At 54.0% G+C, this 23,716-nt stretch overlaps 6 protein-coding genes across 6 annotated transcripts; 2 read left to right on the top strand and 4 right to left on the bottom strand.

Moving 5' to 3' along the window:
* Positions 1 to 6,618: 6,618 nt before the first annotated feature.
* BDP55DRAFT_538597 (uncharacterized protein) lies at positions 6,619 to 7,779 on the top strand (the record flags this gene model as incomplete). The annotated part of the gene is made up of 1 exon (XM_060567963.1): positions 6,619 to 7,779. The coding sequence occupies one exon, from the start codon at positions 6,619 to 6,621 to the stop codon at positions 7,777 to 7,779; it is 1,161 nt and encodes a 386-aa protein (XP_060437293.1).
* A 3,429-nt stretch (positions 7,780 to 11,208) lies between these two features.
* Positions 11,209 to 13,901, bottom strand: BDP55DRAFT_641854 (thioester reductase domain-containing protein). Its single transcript, XM_060573425.1, has one exon. It carries the CDS (start codon positions 13,864 to 13,866, stop codon positions 11,299 to 11,301), a length of 2,568 nt encoding a protein of 855 aa, XP_060437292.1. The 5' UTR covers positions 13,867 to 13,901; the 3' UTR covers positions 11,209 to 11,298.
* A 1,343-nt stretch (positions 13,902 to 15,244) lies between these two features.
* Positions 15,245 to 16,180, bottom strand: BDP55DRAFT_641852 (uncharacterized protein). The gene has a single exon (XM_060573424.1). The coding sequence runs from the start codon at positions 16,013 to 16,015 to the stop codon at positions 15,662 to 15,664; it is 354 nt and encodes a 117-aa protein (XP_060437291.1). The 5' UTR covers positions 16,016 to 16,180; the 3' UTR covers positions 15,245 to 15,661.
* Positions 16,181 to 17,296: 1,116 nt separating this feature from the next.
* Positions 17,297 to 18,559, bottom strand: BDP55DRAFT_722717 (uncharacterized protein; the record flags this gene model as incomplete). The annotated part of the gene is made up of 2 exons (XM_060578639.1): positions 17,297 to 18,328; positions 18,395 to 18,559. The coding sequence occupies 2 exons, from the start codon at positions 18,557 to 18,559 to the stop codon at positions 17,297 to 17,299; spliced, it is 1,197 nt and encodes a 398-aa protein (XP_060437290.1).
* A 636-nt stretch (positions 18,560 to 19,195) lies between these two features.
* BDP55DRAFT_625744 (uncharacterized protein) lies at positions 19,196 to 20,146 on the top strand (the record flags this gene model as incomplete). The annotated part of the gene is made up of 3 exons (XM_060571523.1): positions 19,196 to 19,376; positions 19,558 to 19,595; positions 19,829 to 20,146. The coding sequence occupies 3 exons, from the start codon at positions 19,196 to 19,198 to the stop codon at positions 20,144 to 20,146; spliced, it is 537 nt and encodes a 178-aa protein (XP_060437289.1).
* A 278-nt stretch (positions 20,147 to 20,424) lies between these two features.
* BDP55DRAFT_709816 (dethiobiotin synthase) lies at positions 20,425 to 23,688 on the bottom strand. Its single transcript, XM_060578141.1, has 4 exons — positions 23,147 to 23,688; positions 22,869 to 22,965; positions 21,471 to 22,795; positions 20,425 to 21,410 (listed from the first exon to the last, which is right to left on the bottom strand). Exons 1-4 carry the CDS (start codon positions 23,332 to 23,334, stop codon positions 20,618 to 20,620), a joined length of 2,403 nt encoding a protein of 800 aa, XP_060437288.1. The 5' UTR covers positions 23,335 to 23,688; the 3' UTR covers positions 20,425 to 20,617.
* Positions 23,689 to 23,716: the final 28 nt, after the last annotated feature.

Below are 23,716 nucleotides of genomic sequence, written 5' to 3'. Positions count from 1 at the left end.
AGGGTCGGGTAGCGTCACCTCAGGCTTCAGGGTCAGGGTGGACGGTGAGGGTCAGCGGGGACTGCCCACCTCAAAGCCAGAGCAGATCGTCCTCCTCCCGTCGGGTTCAGGTTGTATTCGCAGTCGCGTCAGCAGCAACAACCTGCCAGTTGCAGCGTACTGGGGTCCTGGGATCCCTTTACCGCGCCTGCACCTACCCCAAGCCACAACTCCATAGTCAGGGTGTCGGAGGGGGAGCGTAGTGAATATTCGTGATACCTCTCAGACCACCAGATGAGGGTGATACCAGCTTGGTATGCCAACCTCTGGTCTCCAAGAGATTCACAGTCCAGTCTGTCTGTCCAATGCACACCAGGTCATACCAGTCCAGTTCAGTTGAGTCCAGTTGGTCCAGTTGACGATGGCCGATGACGGTGATGGTCGTGTCTTGCTCGACAAGTGGTGTCGCCAGAAACGTTCCCGCACCGGTCGGCGCACCTAGTCTGCCAACATGTCACCACCAAATCTCACGCTTTGCGCAGCATGAAGCGTGCTCTTGGCCATCTCTCCTCCAGAATGTTCCGGTATCCGCCGTCGCACAGGTCGAGCGCAGCATGAGGCACATCAACAGCATGCACCTCTAACTTCCAAGTGCTGCGCTTCTAGGGTTGTGGTGATGATGCTGCTGTTGCTACTCCTGCTGAGCTACCGGGCGGTGGTGGCGACAGCTGGCGACCCGTAATATCTGCGGTGTGGAGGAGCCGTCCATTCTTCTGGCTGACGTTCAGCGCGCCAAACAAACGTCCATCTCGGGTCCGGCCAATGGCTTCCCTGTGCAACGGCAACGGTAGCATCCAATCCAGAGCCACCATGTCGTCGGGTATCAGCGTTGGTCCCACTGGATGGATCCCCCTGAGCATCTATTCGTCGCCTGTCGTCTCGTCGTGCTCTTCTACCACGTCTTTGACAGTGCTGTCGCAGCATCTTTCGAAAGGCGGTCCGTCGGTCTGCATATTTCCAGATGCCCGGGTGTGAGACAAGCTGCGCAGCGCAGCGCTGAGCACACTGACTGGACGCTGCCCTCTGCGTTCGCTGTGCGGTGTGCCAACTCGGACTGGGCCGAACTGAACTGGACTGAACCGGACTGGACTGGACTGAAATGGACTTGGACAGGGCCTGTCGGACTTGACAGGCTCAAACTTGCCTGGTCCGTGTTGCTTGCCCCCCCCGTACTTCGCCCCGCCATACGGATAGAGCGCAGGGAAGAACGTGCGGCACCGGGCGCGGCGCTTTTAGACAGGATAGAGGGGTAATAGTGTGGATGGTGGAGGAGGATGAAAGGGGAGTAATGTCCTGTGTAAATGAAGCTTGGGGCGCTAAATGGCAACAAGATTGAGGTAATGAAAACCAGCAATTTGCAACTTCCCCGCCATCAAAGGAAAACGAAAATAACACAATGCGGCATGAAGAGTGCAAGATAGAGCAAAAGAAAAGGAAACGTTCTTGGTCAAACTTACGGTGGTGTCTCGGTGGTGATAATAGGCTTCAGGCTGTCCTTCTTGCGCTTCTTAGCCGCCGTCGACGAACCATTGGCGTTGGCATTGGCATTGGCATTGGCGGCTGCTGGCTGCAATGGCTCTTGTGCGACGACGTCTTGGGTCTGTTGAGTGCCGTTCATGATGGGCTCTATGGAATGTGCAAGCTGGAATGCGAGGTGTCGTCCGGGTCGGGTAGTGTGGGGGACAGTTGGGGGGATAGGTCGAGCTCGAAGGTCCAGACTGGCAGTTCGAGGGCGGCAGTGCGCGCCGCTGTGACGGCCTTGGATTGGTGATGCTTCGTCCTGTGGTGAGCAGTCTGAGCTCGGGTATCCGATTGCAGCGCAGCGACTAGAAGCAGCTGTGGGGAGTGTCAAACCGTTATTCCCGTCTGTGATGGCTAGCCTTGCGCCTCGATTGGTATGGTATCTGACAACTTGACAGTTGATGCAGGTGGTTCCCGTGTGAAGATCACGGTCGGACAAGTCGGGCTGCCAGTGGTTGGCAATAGTAGGTGGGGTGGGAGAGAAAGTCAAGAGAGACGAGCCGGAGAGGTCGAGGCGGGGGAGTGAAGACCAAAAATGACGAGCGGGATTTTGCGAGAGAGGGGCGCAGTCGCAGCGTCGATGTGCGATGGCGACAGGATCCACGGGTGAGCGAAAAGGAAGTGTGTAACTGGATCTAAGGTGCGTCCAGTTACTAGCAGCACGCGGGTCTGCGACAACGATTCATCAGATGTGTTGCGCTGTGACGAGATGGGATGCGACGGTGTCGTTTGTGGTTGAGGACCCTTAGACTTGCGCGATATCCTAATATTGGAGGTGGTCGTGATGGTGGTGTTCTCGGAAGCCGGGTGGAATAGCTGGTAATGACTTGTGGCTCTTGGCTACGATGTGATCAGGCGAGTGCTCCCTCGCGAGAAAAGCTAACGTAGTGTCGCTGTTGTTATTGTTGTGGTTGTCTTGGTGAATCGAGCTGGGTGAAATTCGGAGGAGATTGATGTTGCGACCAGGCGACCAAGACGGAGGGCGAAGCAGGGGCGCGGGCGCGGGCGATTGGTAGAAATATGGAGTGCGACTTGGGATTATTCACTTCGGTTTATGTGGACGGCATTCGGTGTCGAGGAAAAACGAACAGCTGGGGATGAGTCGGGCAAGATCAATCGCGATACGAAATAACCGTCGATGAAGGTCTTTCGGTGCGGATAGGCGTGGTCAGTGCTTGAGGGATGAGAAGAGCGAGCGGGAGATGACGAGGTTTGGCAGTCGGAGTGACGCTGGCGGCTTGCATTCATGTAAGGTGGTGAGTATCCTTCGTGTTTGGCGAAAGTAGTGGAGGTTGGCGAGGTTAGGGTGAAGGGTGGTGAGGGTGAGGTATCTGCAAGGCAAGGCACGAAGCTCTGATTGGGGGAGAAGGTGTTGCTGAGGGCGAGCCAACGCAGAAAGATGGCTGCTAAGGTAAGAACCGGGAAGAAGGTGCGCGAGGTCGAGCGAGGTGATGCGGATGCGGAATGGGGGGAGGATGGGATGGGGATGGGATGCACAAGGGCAATGGGATGTATGGATGGATGGCTGGGGTTAGAGCAGGGCACTCAGCGAGGTGGCGTCTCAGTTCGAGTCGAAAGTCGAGAGTTGCGGCAATGAAGGTAAGAAATTGATTGAATCAACCAGGCCTCTCTCTCTATCTGTCTGCCTGCGTTTGCGTATCGAAGAGCGCGAAGGTAAAGTGAAGCAAGGTAGCCGGAATCCGCTCTGCAAGGAGCTGAGGACGTCATTGATGGGGTTGTTGGGCGCAACACGGCGGACGAGAACTTGAATGCGACAAGCAGCTGATGCGACCGAGTCGCCGACCGCAGTTGGTGACGGCAGATGGTGGGGGTGGAACGTGGACTTCGGAACCGGGGGGGGGGGGGGGGGGGGGGGGGGGGATGAGGGAGGGTGGAAAGACTACGATGCGAGACTGGGTGTGAGAGAGAGAGAGAAAGAGAGAGAGAGAGAGAACAATCGCACAATGAATGAAGAATAAGGTAAGGTAATAGTCAAACCATCTCAATCAGGACAAGTTTGCCGTAGTATCTTAGGAGGTCACGAAGGGAAGGCGCAACAAAGTCCCTATGGGGTCCGGGGACATGAGATGAAGATGCCATTCCAGGCAAGGCAGGTAGGTGTAAGGCACTTGGTAGATAATTGTGATGGCACTTTCCTCAAGATACCTTGCTGATATCCACCTGGATGGATTTGAAGCATCGACTTTTCCGTCGAGACTCTCCAAGCAAGTCGAATTGCCAACATGCTCTTGAGTCTTGCCAATCAACAGGAATAATACTAGCAGTGAAGCCTACGTCGCATGCAGTCTTTCATGTGCCTGGCATCGAGACATTCTACGATTGACTGGGTTCATCTTCCATGTGCTGGGCGCTTTCAAGCATTTGACGCGACTTTGAGATAAGATAAGAACTCCTCTTTCCAACCACCAACCTAATCGATAAGAAGGTCAGATCGCAGTCTCCACCTCACTCCCGTCTGCACTTGCAACCCCTGCCGCCTTAGCTAAGACACTTTTCCTCTGCTCCAAGGTCGAAAATCGGCTTGGGACACCCTGTGAAAATTTCCGTCTGAAAGACACCAAGACCCAAGTCCACCACGCCGGCTTCCTTTACTGAGAGGTCCCGGCACCACCAATCACACCTTGCTCTCTCGCTGACGCATGCCATCATATCGTCACTAGCCACCGGGAAGCCAGTGGGGACTCTTTACTTTATCTCAAATGCTCCAAGTTGGGTCGGTAGGGGCCGTAGGGCATGGCATACCTACACTCTCCCAAGACCCCTAACTCTGACCTCATTCTTAGCCACAAGACAAATCCGATAGCCCCTGCAAGTTTGCTGACAGACGGCCTTTCATCAAGCAGCCCATCTACGACATGTTCGAGTTCTCTGTCACCAATGGTCCAATAGTCAAGTCCACCGACGCCCCGTGGGAGAAACATACCCTGTCCAGTCAAGGTACTGCGCAACATAGCCAGGGCCCAGCGCACCCAGCGCATGCTGCAACGGGGCAAAGCGACCAACGCCCCCGATGTCGTACAGTAACAGACCTGATCAGGCTCGACACTCGGCACTCGATGCAACCGGTTGGGCCTTCTCAGTCCGGTCGAGTCGTACCCAACGTCCTCAGCGCCATGCCACCATCACCATACCCAACTCTCGGGTTCAGCCCGTCCTGAGCTTTCTTTCACTACCAAATCCATTCTTTGTCACTCATCGCTTGCGGAACTATACATTGCGGTATCGCCTAGCTTGTGGATATGTCGCAGCCTAAGCTCCGGTTTCTCGGTCTTTTCTCATTGGATGCAGTCTATCTACACCACGGCACAGAGACCAACCCAACCAACGTCTACAGGCTCTCCCCTTGTCCGCTTGACCCATCCCGCACGAGTCGAGAACACCTGCAACAGACATTTTCCTTGCATCTTGACCGCATCTTACCCGTCCGCTGGGCCCGATGAGAGAAGGAAAAGTCTGTCGAGCTTTGATCTTGAAATTTTTCAAGGGTCTCGAGAGTTTTTGGCCACCCAACGTCGGGCAGTCGATACTTTAGCCACGCATTCATTGACGCTGGCATATCACTCGGGAGACACGCAACTCCTGGCCAAGTTATCGAGGTGGTATTGCGTCGCGCTTGTATCTTCCTTTTCTCTCCTTCTTACTTCGCCTCCAAGCTGCCCATAAGTCATCTGATAAGCATCATCTCGTTGGCCAGCGCTGTCAGTCACAGGGCTAAGTCGAGGGACTTGTGGCCTGCCCAGGCACCGCCCCTCATTGGACGTCCCTGTCTCTGCTCGGCGCCTATTGCGGGAGGAATCCCAGACATGCAGTCCAGAGCACAGCAACCCATCCCTAGCGTTTTTTTTTCATTCATGATCACTCCATGCCATCTATGGCCGTGAGAGGTACACCCCGCACGGCCATGTGAGCACCTCACTGGGGCTGGTCTGTCTGTCACCTGTCGTGTATTGTCTACCACGGTAGAGCGTCAAACCCAACGTGGATATACATTCAAGGACTCCAAGTAGATTGTCAACCATCGCCAGCGCCATGTCATGCGTCACGTCCGTCGAAGGTAGACGACACATGGAATCGTCAGGAGCTTGGGCCCGCTCGTCGTTGTTGTCGTTGATGAGCCGCGTTGCCCCATTTGACAAGACCGATTTCCGTCTACTGCAGGGCTGCCGCATGTTGTGTTTGAAAAGACAAGCTGTGCCACTATAAACCCGGTCTTGGCACACTCGCTGCTGGGCTAGTCTCTCGGATCTGCGACCCGACAAACTGAGATTACGCACACTTCGTCAACGTCTCAACTTCTGTAATGTGACCGCCTATGTGAAGGAAGTTGCGGAGTGTTCATACAGGATGCACTCCTAGTCCCGAGCTTGGCGATGTCTTGCGAACCAACTCAGCCTCTCTCTGCCAATTCGGGTTCCATCATCAAGTGAAGCTCTTGAGGAAGGCCGGACTTGCTCAGAGTGGGCAGTGTAATCAGCAAAACAATGGCTTGTCTTCTTTTTGTAGAACCTGAGCAACAACGTTCTTTGACAACGGACTTGCGTTTCGGACGTTTCGAGGCTTGGGTAACTATCCGTTGAAGACAGAGTCTTTATGGGCATGTCGATTTCTTTGGCTGCCCATTGTCGTCAAAATCTCAAATTGGTCATGGCATCTTTGAACCATGTGAAAGGCAAGAGGCACAACAGAAAACATAGTGTTGAACTTGTCTTTGATCGTCAATAAGATACTTCAGTGCCTTTTAATTGCAGTTTAGAGTATATGTTCGAGGAGAATTCTCGTAGATAGAGAGGTTTCATTTCACAGACCATAGACTTTCTTCTCTTGAAATCGAACATTCTTATTGTATTACATTACTATACCATTGTATTTTCTTCATAAGTTGCGTGCCTTCACACGACATCCCGCATACACAACAATACCTTTGACAACATGGGCTTGCGTAGTGCCATTGTGTCCAAGCTGGTCTCTGGACACAACACCAACACCAACACCAAGAACACTTACAACACTGGCACAGACGAGCACTTTACTAGGCTCATGAACTCGGCTCTAGAAGAGCGTCACATCCTACCGGGGTGGACTTACGACGAGCCAGAGGTTGACGCTACAATCCTCGAAGTCAACTTTGCTCACCCATGTAAGAGAACCAGATCAACCTGGCCCAGCGACTACTACTTTCAGTCCATTCACCCACGTCGTCCCTCAAATACACCAAATGTAGCCGTACACACTGACTTGGCCAACCTGGCTAGAAGATTCGACATCCCCATCAACGCCCTCCACAACTTCATGCGCTTCCCGCCCGTCCGCGCCGTCATCCGCACCCTCGTCATCGAACTAGAGCACCCTGAAGCACAGCCCTCACCCCAGCTAGACGAGCTCGCGATCCTCGACAGAGTCAACGACATCGTCTCCAATACGAGCTCCGCAGACCGAAAGACCTACCTCAACCAGGTCACCGGCCCCGGCCCGCAGTTCGCAGACAGAGCCCTGATTTTCTGCCTCGTCAAGCTCTGCGCCCAGTTCGAGGGTTGGAACCGCTGGGCGTTTGGTTCCCGCCGCTCGACGATCCAGGTCTTTATGGGCGTTATAGGCCTCTTTTGCAACGCGTGGGTGACGGCGCCAACTGTTGATGCTTCGTGGTCGCGGGCTGGTGCGTCCTCTTTACCTTCTTTTATCACCTCTAAGCGATTCGGTGTGTGCGAGTCTGATGCTCCTTGTCCGCAGAGTAGACTCACCCCCGAGATCTGGTTCGATTGGTCCCTCCTCTTCGACCCCTGGCTCAGACAAACTAACGCAATCCAGCTGCTGAACCCGGAACCTGTCTCCGTATCATCATCACCTTCCCCAGATACCACTTACCCCCGAACAGCCCGCCGCACGACACACGCAGCCCTCGTCGTGATGGAAATCACCCAGCCAGAACCCGAAAATCAGGGCCGCGTCGTGGTAAAGTACCACGACGACAGAAAGCCCGACGAGGAGCGCTGGGCGTTCCGCTCGATTCTGGACTCGCGGTGGTCCGGGGCCGGCAAGACGCCGCGGACGGGGCTGCAGTATCTCGTTGAGTGGGAGTATGCTGAGCCGACGTGGCAGCCGGCGAGGGATCTGCAAGGGTGTGATTCGTGGGTGTTGGAGTTTCATCGGGAGAATCCTGGGAAGGCTGGGCCTGTCGCTAGGTTGAAGCGGGTTTTGTGAAGTAAAAGAATCAAGTTGGCGATGATTGTGTGGATGTTGGGCTGTGAGGTTTCTATGTTGATTCTTTGGTGTTGGAGCCTTCAGAGGAGTTGACTAAGATGCATTACGGAGGAACTTTCGATCAGAAGTAGAGAATAATGGGCGTCCTACGGTTTAGATTTGCAGGCCCTCAATTCGGCCTGAAAATGAGTGCCTTCTGGTCATAATAGGATGCCAACGGTAGGTCTACGTTGAGCTACTGGCATCAAGCACTGATTCGATAGCAGTCTACGAAGAATCATTCCATTGACTGCAGTATATTTGAACAGACCTTTAGTCTTTTCGAGGGCAGCTATACATAAAGATTTCACCTCCTACTTCGAAATGGTAAGAGGGTTTCCCGAAATTTTGCAATTGCAAGACATGGACCGACCGTTGTGCTTTTTGTGGTTCTTGGAGGCCATACTGGATGAATCTCACTTGGTGTCTGGATCTGTCACTTCCTCCACTGTCGCGTTGTAGTTTCTCCCTTCAGAACGCCTTCTTCCGTCCCCTCAGAAAGGTTTATGGGTATCTCGTGTCGTATTATCAATGGGTCTTTTACGCTTACAGAACCCCTTTTCCCAGTCTCTCTGGGAGGGATCTTCAAGCACTCTTCTCCCAAGGTTGATGGGGCTTCTCCTGATTTAGAACGCTTTACTCTGTTATCTGCAAGGAGAAGATTTGATGAGAGTTCCCTTCTTCCTTTTCTTGGACGCTTCACTTCATGCTATGGTCGACGTACTATCATCTATTATTATTGATAATGTTAGAATGGTATTTTAGAAATCCGTTGGTAAAGGAGGCTGTTCTTTTCCTTGAAACCTGAACATTGCCAGGGGCGAAAGAAAGAGCTTCCTGGTCGAAGCCGCTGTTCATGTTTGCGGGCACACCTGAGGGACTCGAGCTGCTAGTAAATCAGGTACTGGCATAGGAAGATGGCAGACAGCTGGAGACATTCTTCTTGTAATTGTTACTGCTGTTGAACTACTGGGAATGGCGCGTCTGGTACGTGCTCTATGGCCTAAATTTATTCTGGCCCAAGCCCATACGACGATATTTATGGGAAGAGGAGAAATCGATGGTTGGAGTAATGGATATTTTGTCACCTCTTTCCACTGCGGCCTACACGGAACATGGACTCGGACTGCACTTCTAACTTTCATCGATGCTGACAGCTTGCTACTGGTCTAAGATACCACTAACCGAAATTATAATGCCTCACAACCTACCCGAAAACATGAACCTAACGCCTTGATCTGCAAGCCTCATAGCAATATTCATCGCCTTGTATAAACCCTCCAATGTCTTGATAATGAAAGATTCTCACCGAGAAACTCGGATAATGTGTTACCAATGCAATCTGGAGAGACTCCACGAGGACCTCTAAGATGGTCTCTCGTCCCGGGCGTTTGCAAGACGTGCTTATTTGTTTTCTTGGAGTCTTTCCGGTTCCTGTCCTGCACGCATGACCGATGCTAAACCATCCTTTATGGTGTATGGACTTGGTGGTCTCCCACCAAGGTATGGTTCTGGATGAAGCAATCCATGTGGGGAAGCTTTTCTCCCGAGGTTGTTTGGTTCGTTCTCATCGAGTGGTTTGGGTCGGTGGGCCGGTTGGTCGTGATGCGGTAGACGGCTTCTTGGCTGAACGGACGAAGTGTTGTCCCCGGTACTGCTAGACATGCATGACCCCATCTTCTGATAGCTTTTCGGGTCGAGATCGAAATGTCTTTTCACGAAAGCCGTTGTGGATTGACGGATGACTTTTTGCGCAGTCTTTGGGAAAGGCTGTCTACATGTAAGTGTGCTATGAATCCAACGTGTATTTATCTATCGACTTCATGCGTATGTGGGTCTAGTTCGGAGATCAAAGCTGTTGCGCATTCTTTGATGTTTGAACACAGTGATGAAAGTTGGAAAGGAAGCTGTTCGTTCTTTGACATCTGAACAGCGTCAAGAATGCGAGACAGGGCAAACAAGTTGTGCAAGACCGTTGAATGTCTTGCTGTAGCAGCAGAATGATGTATTTGCTATGGTTCCGTAAGCTACCTCTGTCTGGCATGGATGTTGTTGTAAGACTTACTGACCGAGGCGTTGGGCTTGATCAATTTCTTGGACGGTAATGGAGCAACAGATTCCACCCAGTCTTCAGGTCCGCCGTGAACTTCTAGCTTTGGGAACAGGTACAAAAACCAATCCAACTTTATGCTTCATACGCTCCGTAGTAGATAGCTGTGATTATCTGCTTTACCACGGCCATGAACTCGTCGTTTTATTCACTCGTAGCATCAAAGACTTGGACCAGACTGTTTAAGCTCATAGGACTTGTGGTTGATTTGCAATTCCTAGTAAGGACTAGAGTCTAAGTACCATCGTCATCCCATGACCAACCCAAGTCTCAAGTATCTTGCTACTGTTTTGCCCTCAACGGGAAGCCCCCTCAACTAGTTATTGTTGGAGTCCGAGGAGTCTCGCGACTCTATCCGGAACTCTGAGAAGGCCCCGGGTCCCGGGTGTTTGTACGCTCTTCCGGCTTGTCTGTTATAAACCTTCCAGTTTGCGATTTCTGAGCATCTGCAAGCTCCGCTTCGACTACTGTTTCCGCCGCCTCGCGACTTGTATTGTATTGGAATTGTTGTTGTCTCCCCCCACTGCGCAGGTCTGGGCTTTTTTCGAAATGCACACCTGGGCAGCTGTGTTGTAGATGGCAGATAACTCGTATACCGAGAACGGTACCGTCAAGTGTTTCACATGGTTCATGGACGGAGAGTGGTCCGACTCGCGTGGGTTCAGGATGAAGGGGCGGGTCTGAGGTCCAATGTGTTGATTTCACGCAATGTCGTGGATTATCACAGTCTTTTTCCTGGGTGGATGGAGCAGGAGTATCGCCCTTGGTGCCGTCGTTATTCTGTTGACTCATTTTCTGGTGGTCTTTGGGTTGCTTGAACTCAAGATGGTCGTTCTTCAGGCGTGAGGACGATGGAAGAAGATATCTTGCGCAGAATTTGATGAGACCATCTTCAATAACACGTTCAGTTATCGAGTTTTACATGATTTGGATTTGCATTGATGATTGAGAAGCGTAGGTTAAAATACCATTCATCCTCTTATACTTGACCACATTGAATATAGTGTGAGAGGCAGCTGTTCACTTTCTGGCGCGTAATCGACAATGGTATCAACTGAATACAGCTTCGCTACCAAGGTTGTCCCTAGTTTGCACGACGGCAAGCGAGGGCGAACAGACTGTGCCGGACTGTTGAATGTCTTTCTGAATAAGGAGATGATTGCAGAAGGGAAAGAGGGTTGTCAGATGTTTGGAACCACAAACAGACTGTGCCGGATCGTTGAGTGTCTTGCTCTACAAGGAGATGATGGTGGAAGGGAAATAGCACAGGCTTGTCAGATGTTTGGAACTTAATTGTCATATCTCATCTATGCACATTATTAAAAAAATAGTACTCTATGCTTTCCCATTCCCCAAATGTTTGTCATTCCCTAAAAGGCCCACTGTCTGCACCAGTTTTGCATCAACTCAGGCGTCACAGCCTGCATCTCTTTCATAGTCTTGCTGCTCTTTGTCGTCCGCTCCATGGAGAACTCGACACCCTGTCCCTCACCCATGGCCAGTCCCTGGTAGAAGTCAAGCAACTTGATACCTGGGTTCTTGTCAACATCATCCGTGGTCGCCGCGCTGTTCTCCAACAACTCAACCCACTCCTTGAAGGACACGAGCTTCTTGATGACACCGTCGCCGTAGAACTCCCTCACGGCTTCGGCCAGGGTCTCCCAGGGCACGGTGCGCGGGTTCACGCCGTGGAAGTAGCCGTTGATCTTCTTCAATGGCACGGGGGCAGCAATGCCGGACACCTCGAGGATGAGGTTCGCGATACCCTCGATGGGGGTCCAGTTGACCGTCGCCATGGCGCCGAGGTCACGCGGCAACACGCCGAGGTACTTGGAGCTGGCGATGATGGTGGGGAGCCACTCCTGTCTGTTCCACACGCCGTCCTTGGACTGCGGACCTGCGACCTGTCCGACACGGACGACCGCTGTTGGCACACCCGAGACCTGCGTCGCCTCATCGAGGATGAGGGAGCTGACCATCTTGGAGCGGCCGTAGCCCGTGCTCGGCAGAGACAGATCCATCAGCCTCTTCTCCGGGACGGGGCCGGGACCTTGCCAGGTATCGACGGTGCCGATGGAGCTCACGAAGACGACAGGCACGTTCTTTGCGGCGCGGAGGGAGAAGTCGACCCAGTGGCGGACACCGCGGATGTGCGGCTCGAAGGTTTCGACAGAGATGTTGAAGTTGACGGGCCAGGCGTTGTGGATGATCCGGTCTGCTTCCTTCAGGAGACGGTTGTAGACTTCCGGCTCGAGGCCGAGGTTGCTCTTGGCCATGTCGACGCAGAGGAACTCTGCCTTTTTCCAGGTGGTCGCGAGGCCGCGCTCGGCGGACATCTTGACCTGGCGCTTGCCGCTGTCTTCGCTGCGGTTAAGGCAGACGACCTTTGACACGGCCGGGTTGTGTTCCATGAAGTCGAGGAGGTAGGAGCCCAGGGCGCCGGTGGTGCCGGTGACGAGGACGGTCTGGCCCTTGTCGTTGGGCGCAGACTTGGTGCTGGTGCTCTTGGGGAGGTCGCGGGTGTACTTTTGCAGCTGGGCCTCCATGGCATGGATGTCGTGGTTCGCCCCGTCGCCGTTGCTGTCGGCGGTGGTGTTCTTGCTGACGCGATCCATGAGGTAGGCGGCCAGCTGGCGAGGAGTGGGATGGGCGTAGATGACGCGGGTGGCGATGGCGTCGGCGGTGATGTTTGCGCCGGCGGCCTCGAGGCCCTTGCGGAGGAGGCGGGAAGCGTTGATGACCTGCATGGAGTCGATTCCGGCGCTGAAGAAGTCCGAGTCGGCGGAGAGGGCGCGGCTGCCGAGGGTCTGCTGGAAAAGCTTCTCAATGGAGTCGATCATGCCTTGCTGGGAGGAGACATCAATGTTCACGGACAGTGAGTCAGCTCCGTCCTCGGCCTTGTTGTACCACTCGTCGAGCTCTTCCTTGTAGAGCTTCAGAGCCATGGGACGCTGGATGGTGCCCTTGCCGGCGCGGGGGAAGGGCTTCTCCGGGTTGGTGACGCCGATGAAGGCGCGGCCGATCTGGCCGTGGGCGACGGTCTCCTTGTTCGCCTTGACGACCAGGGGCCAGACATCGTCGATAAACTGCTGGATATCGTCCTCGGAGGTCAGGGGCTCGGTGGGCTCGAGGACAAGCAAGGGCTGGAAGCGCATGGCGCCAGCGACAACGGCACCCTTGACTCTGGGGTGGCCGGTGACGATCTCCTCAATGGTGACGGGGTTGAGCTTCTCGCCGTTGGAAAAGACAATAATGTTGTCGGAGCGGCCGTAGTACATCCAGTGGTTGGACAGGGTCGGGTGCTTGCGGTACAGGTCTTTTGTATTGTACTCGTTGACGTCGGGGAAGGTGTAGAAGATGCCCTGGAGGGGGTCCGCCTTTTCCTTGCGGACAATGACCTGCTCGTAGATATCCTCGTCCTCACCACTGGCCTGGCGCCAGTCGACACCGAGCCTGTCAGAGTCGACGATGAACCACTGCCACAGTTCGAGGTTCTTCTGGAAGTAGTACGGCAGAGGCGCGGCCTCGGTGAAGGCGATAACGCTGGAGACGGGGACGCCCTCCTTGGCAAGCTTATCGCCGGCGCCACGAGCGAGGTTGCCGCCGCCAAAGTTGACGCGCTTGAACTTCTTGAGCGCTGCGATGCCTTCGGGCATGTGGCTCATCTCCTCGAGGATGGCGGGGGGCAGAATCACGTTGTCGATCTTGGCGTACTGCGCAGCGTCGATAACAGTCTGCGGCGTCAGGGGCCGGTCCGTGTGGCCCAGCGCGACGGGCCGTCCCCAGTAGATCGTGGCGAACGTTGACATGTAGCAGCCGGCGGCGTGGAAGAGGGGCATTGGCAGGAAGAGGCGGGTGCCGTGCATGATGGATTTGACGCAGTTCTCGGAGCCCATGAAATCGGGAAGGTTGTGGAAGGCGTCTGCGACGGCGATCATGCCGACGCGGGCGACGATGGGCTTGGGTAGACCCGTGCTGCCGCTCGTATGCAAGACGACAACAGGATCGTTTTGCGCCTCTTCGTAGGTCTTTGTATAGGGGAAATGGGGTACCTCCTCGTCCGAGAGCCAGGCGTCTGCCGAGCTGACCATGATGGCGTCCATGGGGCGCTCTTCCAGCAGGGGCTGGATGACGTCCTTGAAGGACGAGTCGAAGCAGATGATGTGGCAGTCTGTCTTCTCGAACAGGTTCATCTGGCCTTCAAAGGAGTTTCTCGGCGAGATTAGTAGAGCCTTGTATCCAGCCTTGATACAGGCGATCATGATGATCATGTAGCGGGCATCGTTGGGGCCGATGTAGGTGAGGGTCGGGAAGCTTCCGGGCTCGGGCTTGCCGCGCTTGTCGATGATTCTCTGGGCTATCCGGTTCACCGCGTTGGCGATCTGCTTGTAGGAGATGGGCTTCCAGCCATCTTGGGGATTCGAGGAGCGGGGGACGGAGATGAATTCTCTGTTGGGTTCTGACTGTGCGACCTCGTCGAGGACCTGGGGAATCAAGCGCTTTCCGTACTGGGGCTGTGCCATGCTGAAGTAGTGCAGTGCTGGTTTGTCAACAGTAGTAAATTGGTATCGTATGGTGGTACTGGTGTTATCGTTGGTTGGATGTGTTAAGTGGTATAAGCTGTATTATATTGCAATTGTAGATGATGATAGTCAAGAGACGTGTGAGAGTGAGATGTGTGAATGTGTGTGATTTCAATACCAAGATTCACGGGGCCAAGCCAAAGTCTTTATACAATCGGAAGAAGCTGTGCTCTCTCCTCACCCAGGCAAAGGTAGCAAAACATAGTTTTGGGTCCAGCATGGTTCTGGGCCCCAGCTATGCGGCGGCATTTTCCCATGATGCTCAAGTCCGCACACCTATTCAGCGAAGAAGGACATAGCTCGGCGAAGGAGTTGAGATGAAGACGTCATGCCCACATGGCAGCAGTTCCACCGTGCTGCAACAAGGGCCGGGACCGCTATCGGCCGGTCGGCGCTCCAAGGTGCGCCGGCGCCGCGAGTGGAGCAAAGACTGAAGCAGGAGGAGGAAGAGAGGAGGGAAGAAAAGGCTTGTTTCGAGTTCGTTTGTTGCTCAGTGCTGAACTAAGCCGTGTCTCTAACGCAGGAAGATCGGTCGTCCTCTAGGGGCGAGCCGCGAACTAGTGTAAGGTGTCACCGCCGGTGTGCGGCCTTTGCCCACCTTTGCCCTCGCGAACTGCCAGAAACAAGTTCCGGTTTCTAGCGGGGCACGTACGGGCAGTGTGGGGCGAAAAGGACGGAGGAGTTGAGGACGGAATTCGGCCGTCAAAAGGGGCATAGAGGGGGGCGGACGGGGGTGGTGGATACTCTTTGCTTCATCCATGGACCATGGTCTATGGATTTTCTCGCTCGAGTCCGAACTGCGATTGCGAAACCGCACTTCGGGTGACATTCACGGCATGTTGAAGACCTTTTTGATGGGACCTCCTTGCTCTTTCACAGTACAGTAACGTGCGGATAGAGAGTAAGGGAGTAGGTAGATTCCTTGACTGACTTTAGTCTGATAGGTACGGGCTCGCCGTTGACGAACTGGGCAGCAAACCGGCGAATATTGGACCTGACTGGTCTCAGTCTGTCTGTCTGTCATTTACCCCCTGGGCCCTGGCCACCTGGATATGCCTCACAGTGACAGGACTACAAATGCAAGAGTGCCTCAACGTTGCAGGCGCTACCGTACGCGTGTGTGGGGTGGATCAAAGGTCAAGCTTTGATGCTAAGACGGGCCGTGATATCCGCTTTTCTCCTTCGGAGGGCTCGGAGAGAACTTGGTGTGTGATTCGAGAATGTGGGAACTCGATCCAATGGGCTGCGAGCCTGTGAGATGTGGCCTAGGGCCCGATCTCTTCGTATCTCTCGAGTTGCTCAAGCTTCTGCTGGCTCTGCTCCTGTGCCTAGGCATCTCCACAACTTGTTTGAATCTGAACGAGTGGCGCGGCAGTCTGCAATTCTGCATCTGCAGAACAAGGGGGTACGGAAAGACGGCTGGCCCGACCAGGATCAGTGATCTTCTGCGAGTATGACTGAGCAAAGCTTGAAAAAAGCAGAGGATCGCACTGGAACGGAACATTTGAGGCGCGGCGGCAAGGCGGGCGGGAAGCGGTCGGCATTTGGCGGCGCACGGGACAGATTAGATTGCAGATCTCCTCCCTTTTCCCTGGGGCCGCTGCGCTAACTTCTCTCCGTCTTTACTGGTTCAACTTGTCGTGATTTGTGGTCGTACGGATAGTGTGTGGTGGACAAGGACGAAGAGGATCATCAGAGTTTGGGGCCCGGGGAGTGGCGCATACGTCAGCAGCCCATGACCTCACAGCTCACTCACACAAACTCACTTTCAGTTTTCACTCTCACTCTCACTCTCACTCTCACTCACACTGCCACACACCCACACAAGTTGGGCGAAGGATTTCTAAACCGCCGCAGATCTCTGCGACAGAAGCTTCCAATTCGCCTTCTAGTCTGAACTTGGCAAAAGACCCTTACCTACTACGGACTACAGCAAATAAGGCAGCGCTAACATGCTGCTCTGTTACGTTGATCACTGATCAAGAGACACACAGACATGGACTGGACGTCGGCCTATTCACTTCATAGCGCCGGGAATCCTTCAACTCCTTCTGCATTTCGCACGGGGATATCGCAGTTATCTTGTGGTGCCTCGGTTTATTTGACTCCGCGGATAGCATCCTTGGACTCTACTTATGAGCAGAGACTCGTAAGACTCAGGCGCACCTCTCGGCCGAGAGGAAACTTGAAGCATACCTAACTTCACAAGCTACACTCTTGTCACCTAGCTATCCCAGCCACGTACGACGCTCATCCCATCTCATCATCCTGCGTCGTCGTCCTCCCTTCCGTGCTCTCTGTCATCGACTGCACCTCTAGTCTTAACTCCACCCTCGTTCTCGCATAGGGCGACCACTCATACACTCACCCGGGAATTGCAACCACGACCCAACACTAACTCCGGGTGAAACAGCACCTTAAAATGGACGGCCGCATAAAAGGTCCTCGTCGCCTGTCGCGCTCTAGCCTTCCGTCCTTGCTTTGAGTAACTCACTCCCTGGGGAAGGCCCGGTTGGTGGCTTCATCCAGACTTTTCTGTATGGGTTTGATGCATCGGAACAGCAGAGGCCCCTGGCAAGGTCCCATGCGAAGATCTCTCTTCTTCGAAAACCTGCCTGCCTCCCGCGCCCAATATATCAGTCAGCGAACGACGTGCATTGCTGTACCTTAGCCTGACGCATATTGTAAATGTTCGCAAAATATCTGGCCGTGCTGTTCAGGCAGTTCTCAAGACATCGATTTCGAAGATAGCAAGATCAATAAAAACCTCGAGCAGGCAGGGTAGCTAGCTACGACTACTCACGCTGTCGTAATCACTCCTCAAAACAAGAGACCGTGCCTCCCACGCCGCAAATAGCATCTCCGTAGGGACAGGAGCAAAGATGATGATACCAACAATTTGCCCAAACCCCCAGTCGTTCCCAGCATATTCGCTCCCCATGTTGCTCGCCGCCGCCGCCTGAATGCTCCTCAGACGGAAGATGCACCAAAGAAGTACGCAACCGAAGAAAAGCGGGACGAACAGCAGCAGAGCCTGGACCAGACTCTGACTCGCCCACGCCCGCTTGACGAACCGTCGAGTCCGCGAAAGAGCGGCGGTCCGCTCGCGATCCTTCCCAATATACCGATCCTGCGTCTGTAGCCTGCGGAGGCCAAGCTCCATGGCGTGCCACAACATGAATAAGAAGATGAGTAACGAGGCGATGATCTCGCATACGGCGAGGGCCCAGTGCTCACTGACGGTGTACCTGTTGACCTCGCCGAAGCACATGTCCTGGATCCTCTCCCACTTCTCCTTTGTGACGTATGGTTTCCCATCGCCGCCATTGCCCTCGCCAACGCGGAGCGGTGCCCAATTGTGTATGCACTGCGACAGGAGGGGGTAGAAGAATAAGACGCAGACAAGGGCGAAGAGCATCAGGCTGAAGTCCCGTCGTCGTCTCTGGCGCTGTTGCAATTTTCTGCTATTCTGCTGCGTCTGTCTTTCGCTCTCTGGATGGAACAGGTCCAGGGGTAAAAGAGCAATGGGGTACAGAAGCGGAAGAATGCAGACGACGGAGACGGCGAGGGCGATCTGGGCTTCATTAGCGCCGAAGCCAGCTGTGGACATGCCAAAGTCCTTGTTGACGAGCATGACTATCGCTGCGAGTTCGATCGCGACGGCAAAGTAAATTGCGAACTCGAAGAAGGCGTCGAAGCCGGCTTTGAGAACAAGTTGGAAGAACTCTGCTCTTGGACCGTGCCTTTGGCGGATTATCAATATGAGGGAGGCTAGGACGAAGCCCAGGGCTAGTTCGACGGCATAACCGATAGAAACCTGTTGATGCTATGATTTAGTACCGTTGGAAAGGTAGATGGTGTCAGTTAAGTGAAGCCTAACTACCCCTATTCCTGAGATATCGGGGTTGGCATCGCCCCAGATGGCGCCGCATATCTCTTTTTTGCATCGATCAAGTTCGGTGATGTTGAAGCTCGTTGTTGACTTGAGCTGTTCAATGTAGAGGTTGAAGTCGTTGAGATCTTCCAGGCTCGCGCACCGTTCAGTCATATTGGCCATGAGTTCTTCGGTGTAAAGTCCTTAAGAGACTGAAAACCTGTAATGATCTAGGGAACTGAGCTACATGTCGTGGAAAGCAATTGGAAAGTCGACGTGCGAGCATTTAAGACGAACGAGAAGAAGGCTGCTACCCCAGAAGGGAAGAAGCAAGTACTGTCCTCTTCCACGTTGTTGCCAAGACCACCTCTTCCTCTAGAACTCAAATGTAGGCAGCCTATTCAGATGGCGGACGAGAAGCTATTAGGAAATGCTTAATGTGCCTCATGTATGAGTGCTAAACAAGCCACTCAGCCTGGCCAAGCAGGTAATTTGGAGAATTTTGTTGTCTTCTTGTGTCTTTCACGCCGGAAGCATCTTGTTAGGCGTTCCGGGCAGACTGCGTCGCGAGTCGATCATTCCAATCGTAAGGCTGCCAGATGAGCAGGAGGGGACAAGGTCTCACTTTCGACCTATTCACTCTAATCATTCACATAGATGCCTCGGTGTAACAGTGAAGGGAAAAGTTTGCTTAAGAAGAAGCACCCCTAGGAAAGACTTGTATAGACTTGAAATTGCAAACTCGGTTACATGACAGCTTATGACTGATAGGCGAATTCGACACCCTTTATCGACTCTTCCAATCTCACAATGCTTCCTCTTCTCCTAGCCTGCTTCTTCTTTGAATGGACTGTGGCTGCCGCTCAGGCTCCTCGTCATGTAGCAGTAGACATCAACAAGGCAAACATGACAATGACTGCAGCCGCGGTTCAATCCGGAGCCATCCTCGGCAGGCAATTACAAGACCCAAACACTTGTGGCTACGTTGCGAGTAAGTAGACATTGTATAACCGAATCCTTGAGATCATGCAGCTGAGGCTTTTCTAGACAAGCCTTTCGCATGCCCGAACAACGGCTCTTGCAGGACCAACAAGGATAACTTCATCGGATGCTGCGATGATAATGGCCGTAGCTGTTCAATCTACAACACATGCTACCCTGGGTCGGAGCAGTCCACAGTATCAAACCCAGGCAGCAGAACTTTGATATGGTAAGTTGCTACATGCACTTCTTGTGGATACACATGCATCAAGTCAATGAACAAAGCTCTTCTAACATGATATTAATAGTACGGGAACAGACCGTTTTTGCGCAACACTCACCTGGCCTGGGGGCAAGCAGACGGCCTTCTCTTGTGCCGCAAGACCAATGACGACGCAATTAGATCCCAAACCAAAACCGACGAGCACTCGAAGAACCTCGGAAGAGACAGACTCTAGTTAGGCCCCTTCGACGGCTACATCTTTTACTCCGTCTTTGACTGGTAGTGCGTCTGCCACCAGGCCTACTACACCACCACCGTCGACATTGTACACTTCGCTGGCTCCTCCTACCGGTACTTCTACCGGGAAACCAAATCCAGGTGCACCCCCGACAGACAGTCGTCCTCCGACAGGTAGTCCTTCGTCATACAGCCCACCTCCAGAAGCAACCCCTTCTGCATCAGACAAGCCGCCAGCGCCGCCGCCCGGAAGCGGCATCATGCAAGGTACTACTAGATCTCACCAGCGTGTCTCGTGTCGAACCAGCACTCACATTTAAAGATCTTACAGACGAGCAGAGGGTAGGCGTAAGTGTCGGCTGCGGTTGTGTCGGTCTCCTCTTCATTGTTAGTGTTATGTAAGTGCCCTTTCTCACGACAGTCGACATAGTAAACCAGCCCGAGTTCCTCTCATGCTAAACTTAGATGCTGTACTTGCGGCCCTTGGAGAGGGAGGAACATGGCGCGCCTGCCGATGGAAGCGTCAAACTATTCGGGCATGAAGCAGCTGGCGCGCCCCACGGGGAAAACTCCACAGACGAGCTCTAGGGAGGCATTGCAAAGTCAAGATTATATGTCTTTAAATACTTCGTATCAAGGAGCACATGATGAAAGCAGACGCGAGGTACCTGCGCCTGTAATACCAAGTCACTAGGTTATGCAACAAGCTTTGGTAGATTCGCTCGGGGGCCGATTCCAGACTTTTGGTGCTAAAATTACACGTCTACCTTGTCCATAGCACATGCCTGTATTCAGACAAGGGAATTCCGCAACAAGCTTTCCAATCTTTCGATATCCTCTTGCTTCGTTGTCTGGCTAGTCATCACGTAGAGGACATTTCCAAGAACTCTGCTGTGTACGTTCCATCTTGCACCCTCGGCACCATGCTCTCCCTGAAGCAAAGCACTTTGTAGGTTCGCGGCTGCGTTGCTCGAGTATCCAGCACCCTCGCTATCCTGTAAATGAATCGCAAGAACGGACCCTAACGCCCAAACGCCGTCCACTCGATTAGCCTGCTTCGAAACCCAGTCAACAAAAGACTGAGACCAGACAGACCATGCCCCAGCAGAGTTGCCAGATTCAATGTGAGTCGCGGAGTCTACCGTGGCCGAAGCCCCCCACCCGTTCGTCTTGGCCCAATTCCATTCTCCGTCGCGGTCGATTCTCTGCAGCTCCCTTAGTGATTCGAGGGCTACTTGGCATCCAACCGCGTGAGCGGTGTAGCTGTGACCGTGAAGCAGAGCATCGCTCTTTTCGTCGCTTTCAAAGGCTCGGAAGATACTGTCGGAGGCTGAGGTGGTGCAGAGGGGCACCAGGCCGCCGGTGAGCAGCTTGGCGTTGCAGACAACGTCCGGGTCGACGCCGAGGAAGGATGCGGCGGAGAAGCGGCCCAGTCGGGTGAGGCCCGTGAAGACTTCGTCGAAAACTACCGGGAGACCGGTCCAGGTTTTGTCGTCTGCCGCCGAAGAAGACTGAGTTGCAGTCCCGAAGAGCTCGGGGTGCTGACGGACGATTTTGACGAGAGTGCTCTGGAACAGAGGATCGCTGTGTATGCATCTTAGTAACAATGTCTCCGGCTACGCGTTGGGGACGTCTTGTACTTACGCCATAATCATGCCTCCCGCTCCAAGGATGACAGGCTCCATGACCAAAGCACCAAATTTACGCCCTTGGTCCCGGAGACGACGCAGGACGCTGGCGATGTACTCCTCATACACCCGCGCCTGACCCGCCGCCTCTCTACCAGCGACATCAAACACCGCAGACAAGCTACCAAACTCTTGCCCAGCACCCAGCTCCTCCCGCAGGACATCCGGAACCCGAACCTGCCACTTACCACCCTTGCACATAACAGACGGGTACTCGAACCAGAACCCCTTGCCGTCATACCACTCCACCTTCTCGTTGAACACGGACGGCTCCGTCGAGTCCATCGCGCCCATGGTGTCACCGTGGTAGCTGCCCCTGAGGCCCAGGATCTCGAGCTTGTCGCTCGCCTCCCAGCCGTACCGCACCCGCGCGGCGCGCAGGCCCATCTTGACGGCGACTTCCATACCCGTGCTGCCGTTGTCAGAGTAAAACACGCGCGAAAGGCGCGGGTTCTGGAGGCCCTGGAGTAGAGTCTGGGCCAGGGCCAAAGCGGGCTCATGAACGGCTGAAGCGAACATTACGTGACCGTAGCGTCCGGCCGCGTACGAGGCTGCAAGGGTGAGCTTAGGGTTGGCGTGGCCGAGACCTTGCGTCCACCACGATGAAGACCCGTCAAAGGATGGTTGCAGGAGAGCTTGGTCACCGGGTTGCTCTTGGCTCTGGGGAATAAGAGTTTGGAAGTTGTCGCCGTGGGCCGAGTCGATTGCTGTGATCTTGTCTGGTGTTAGACCCTTGTGCTGTGTGAAGGGGTACCAGATGATGTCGTGCGCGTCGCGAGACATGGTTTCCAGACGGGCGATGCGAGCGAGGTGGCGGGCGTGTAAATGGTCCAACGTATCCTTGATGGCTGCGCTTGACGATAATTCGGCGTAGTAACGAGACATTGCTTTCGCGTCGGCCTGCTCGTCTTGCACGCGAGCGGGCGGCTGGTCTACGGCGGTGACGGGGATGCCATGTCCGCGGCGGAAGTAGTCGGTCAGGTAGGTGTCGTTCTGGTAGTACCCATCTCGGAAGAGCAGAATACTCTCGACGTCGTAACCGCGAAGCTTGAGAGACTCAAAGGCCGAGATGGTTTGGGAGATACCGCCGAGTTTGGCGTCACCGATGAAGATGACCGGAGCCCGGAGCGGGGCGTAGAGGTCGGCCTGCGGGGTGCCGGACGGAGCCGGGGAGTGGACTCCGCCGGCGGTTTCGATGAAGAGCCAGCCCGGCCCTTCGGCCGCTCGGCCGGAGGAGTAATTGTAGATGCCTTTTAGTACTTCATTGTCTGATGGGGTTGGCTTTCAGTGAATTGATTAGTATGATGAACAACAGTGAGGTGATTGGGTTCCATTGATGGATTTGGCAGCTTACCTGGTTTGACGCTGCAGCGGCCAGATGGGGACTTGCTGGAATCTCAAACTGGAACAGCGTCTTCTTCGCGATACCTGGTGCAAACCTTGAGATGTGACTGGGGAAGCGGAAGCGAAATTAGCAAGGCCAAAGAGCGGAATTGAATCCGAAGGGAGTTCGCATTTCTGTTTCCCTCCGTGTCAGCTGTTACGAACAAGAGAGATCACAAATCGGAACCAAGGGAGCGACATTGGTGGTGTCGACAGTGGAGTTTGGGTTACGGATAGCACAACATACACCTATCGTCGGCTTCGGTGGCCGGACCCGTAGAGACGGGTTTCAGGAAAGCCGTCTTGTCCTGCGGCCAGAAGTTGCGGGCCGCATTGCAGAGGGCTGAGGCGAAGACCGTCTTGCCGACATCGGTGTTGGCGCCATAGACCTGGTATGTCCTGAGCGAACGCCAGAGCAGAGCGCCGACGGGTGCCATTGAGGTCTTTTGGCTGGTTCAAGCTCCCATGTGAGATGGGAACTTGAGGAACGAAGAGCCAAGAGCAATTGGTTGAAGATGGGACTGACTATTTGCTCACTTGATGTCAGAGCATGCACCTTGAACTTCCCAAATAGAGACCAGAGTCACCAGACGAGTCACAATGCCTATTACTAACCTCCCGAGTTTCCAAGAGTCCAAGGAAGCCGGGGAAACATTGAAGTGGACACAGAAGTTAGAACAGGCGGGGTAAGGTATCCGTAATACCGTAGCTGTTCTAGCGCTGCGGCATTTGTTGTGCCGAGAAACTGGGGCAAGCGGCTATCAAAGGCCAAAGTTGTTGAGCTTCTGTTGGTGTTAGTGTTATCCTTTTTTCTTTTTG

Source organism: Colletotrichum godetiae (genome assembly GCF_030913485.1).
Source record: "Colletotrichum godetiae strain CBS 193.32 chromosome Unknown BDP55scaffold_1, whole genome shotgun sequence".
NCBI classification, from domain to species: domain Eukaryota; kingdom Fungi; phylum Ascomycota; class Sordariomycetes; order Glomerellales; family Glomerellaceae; genus Colletotrichum; species Colletotrichum godetiae.
The sequence above is the reverse complement of the archived record's forward strand: the minus strand, read 5'-3'. Positions and strand labels throughout refer to the sequence as shown.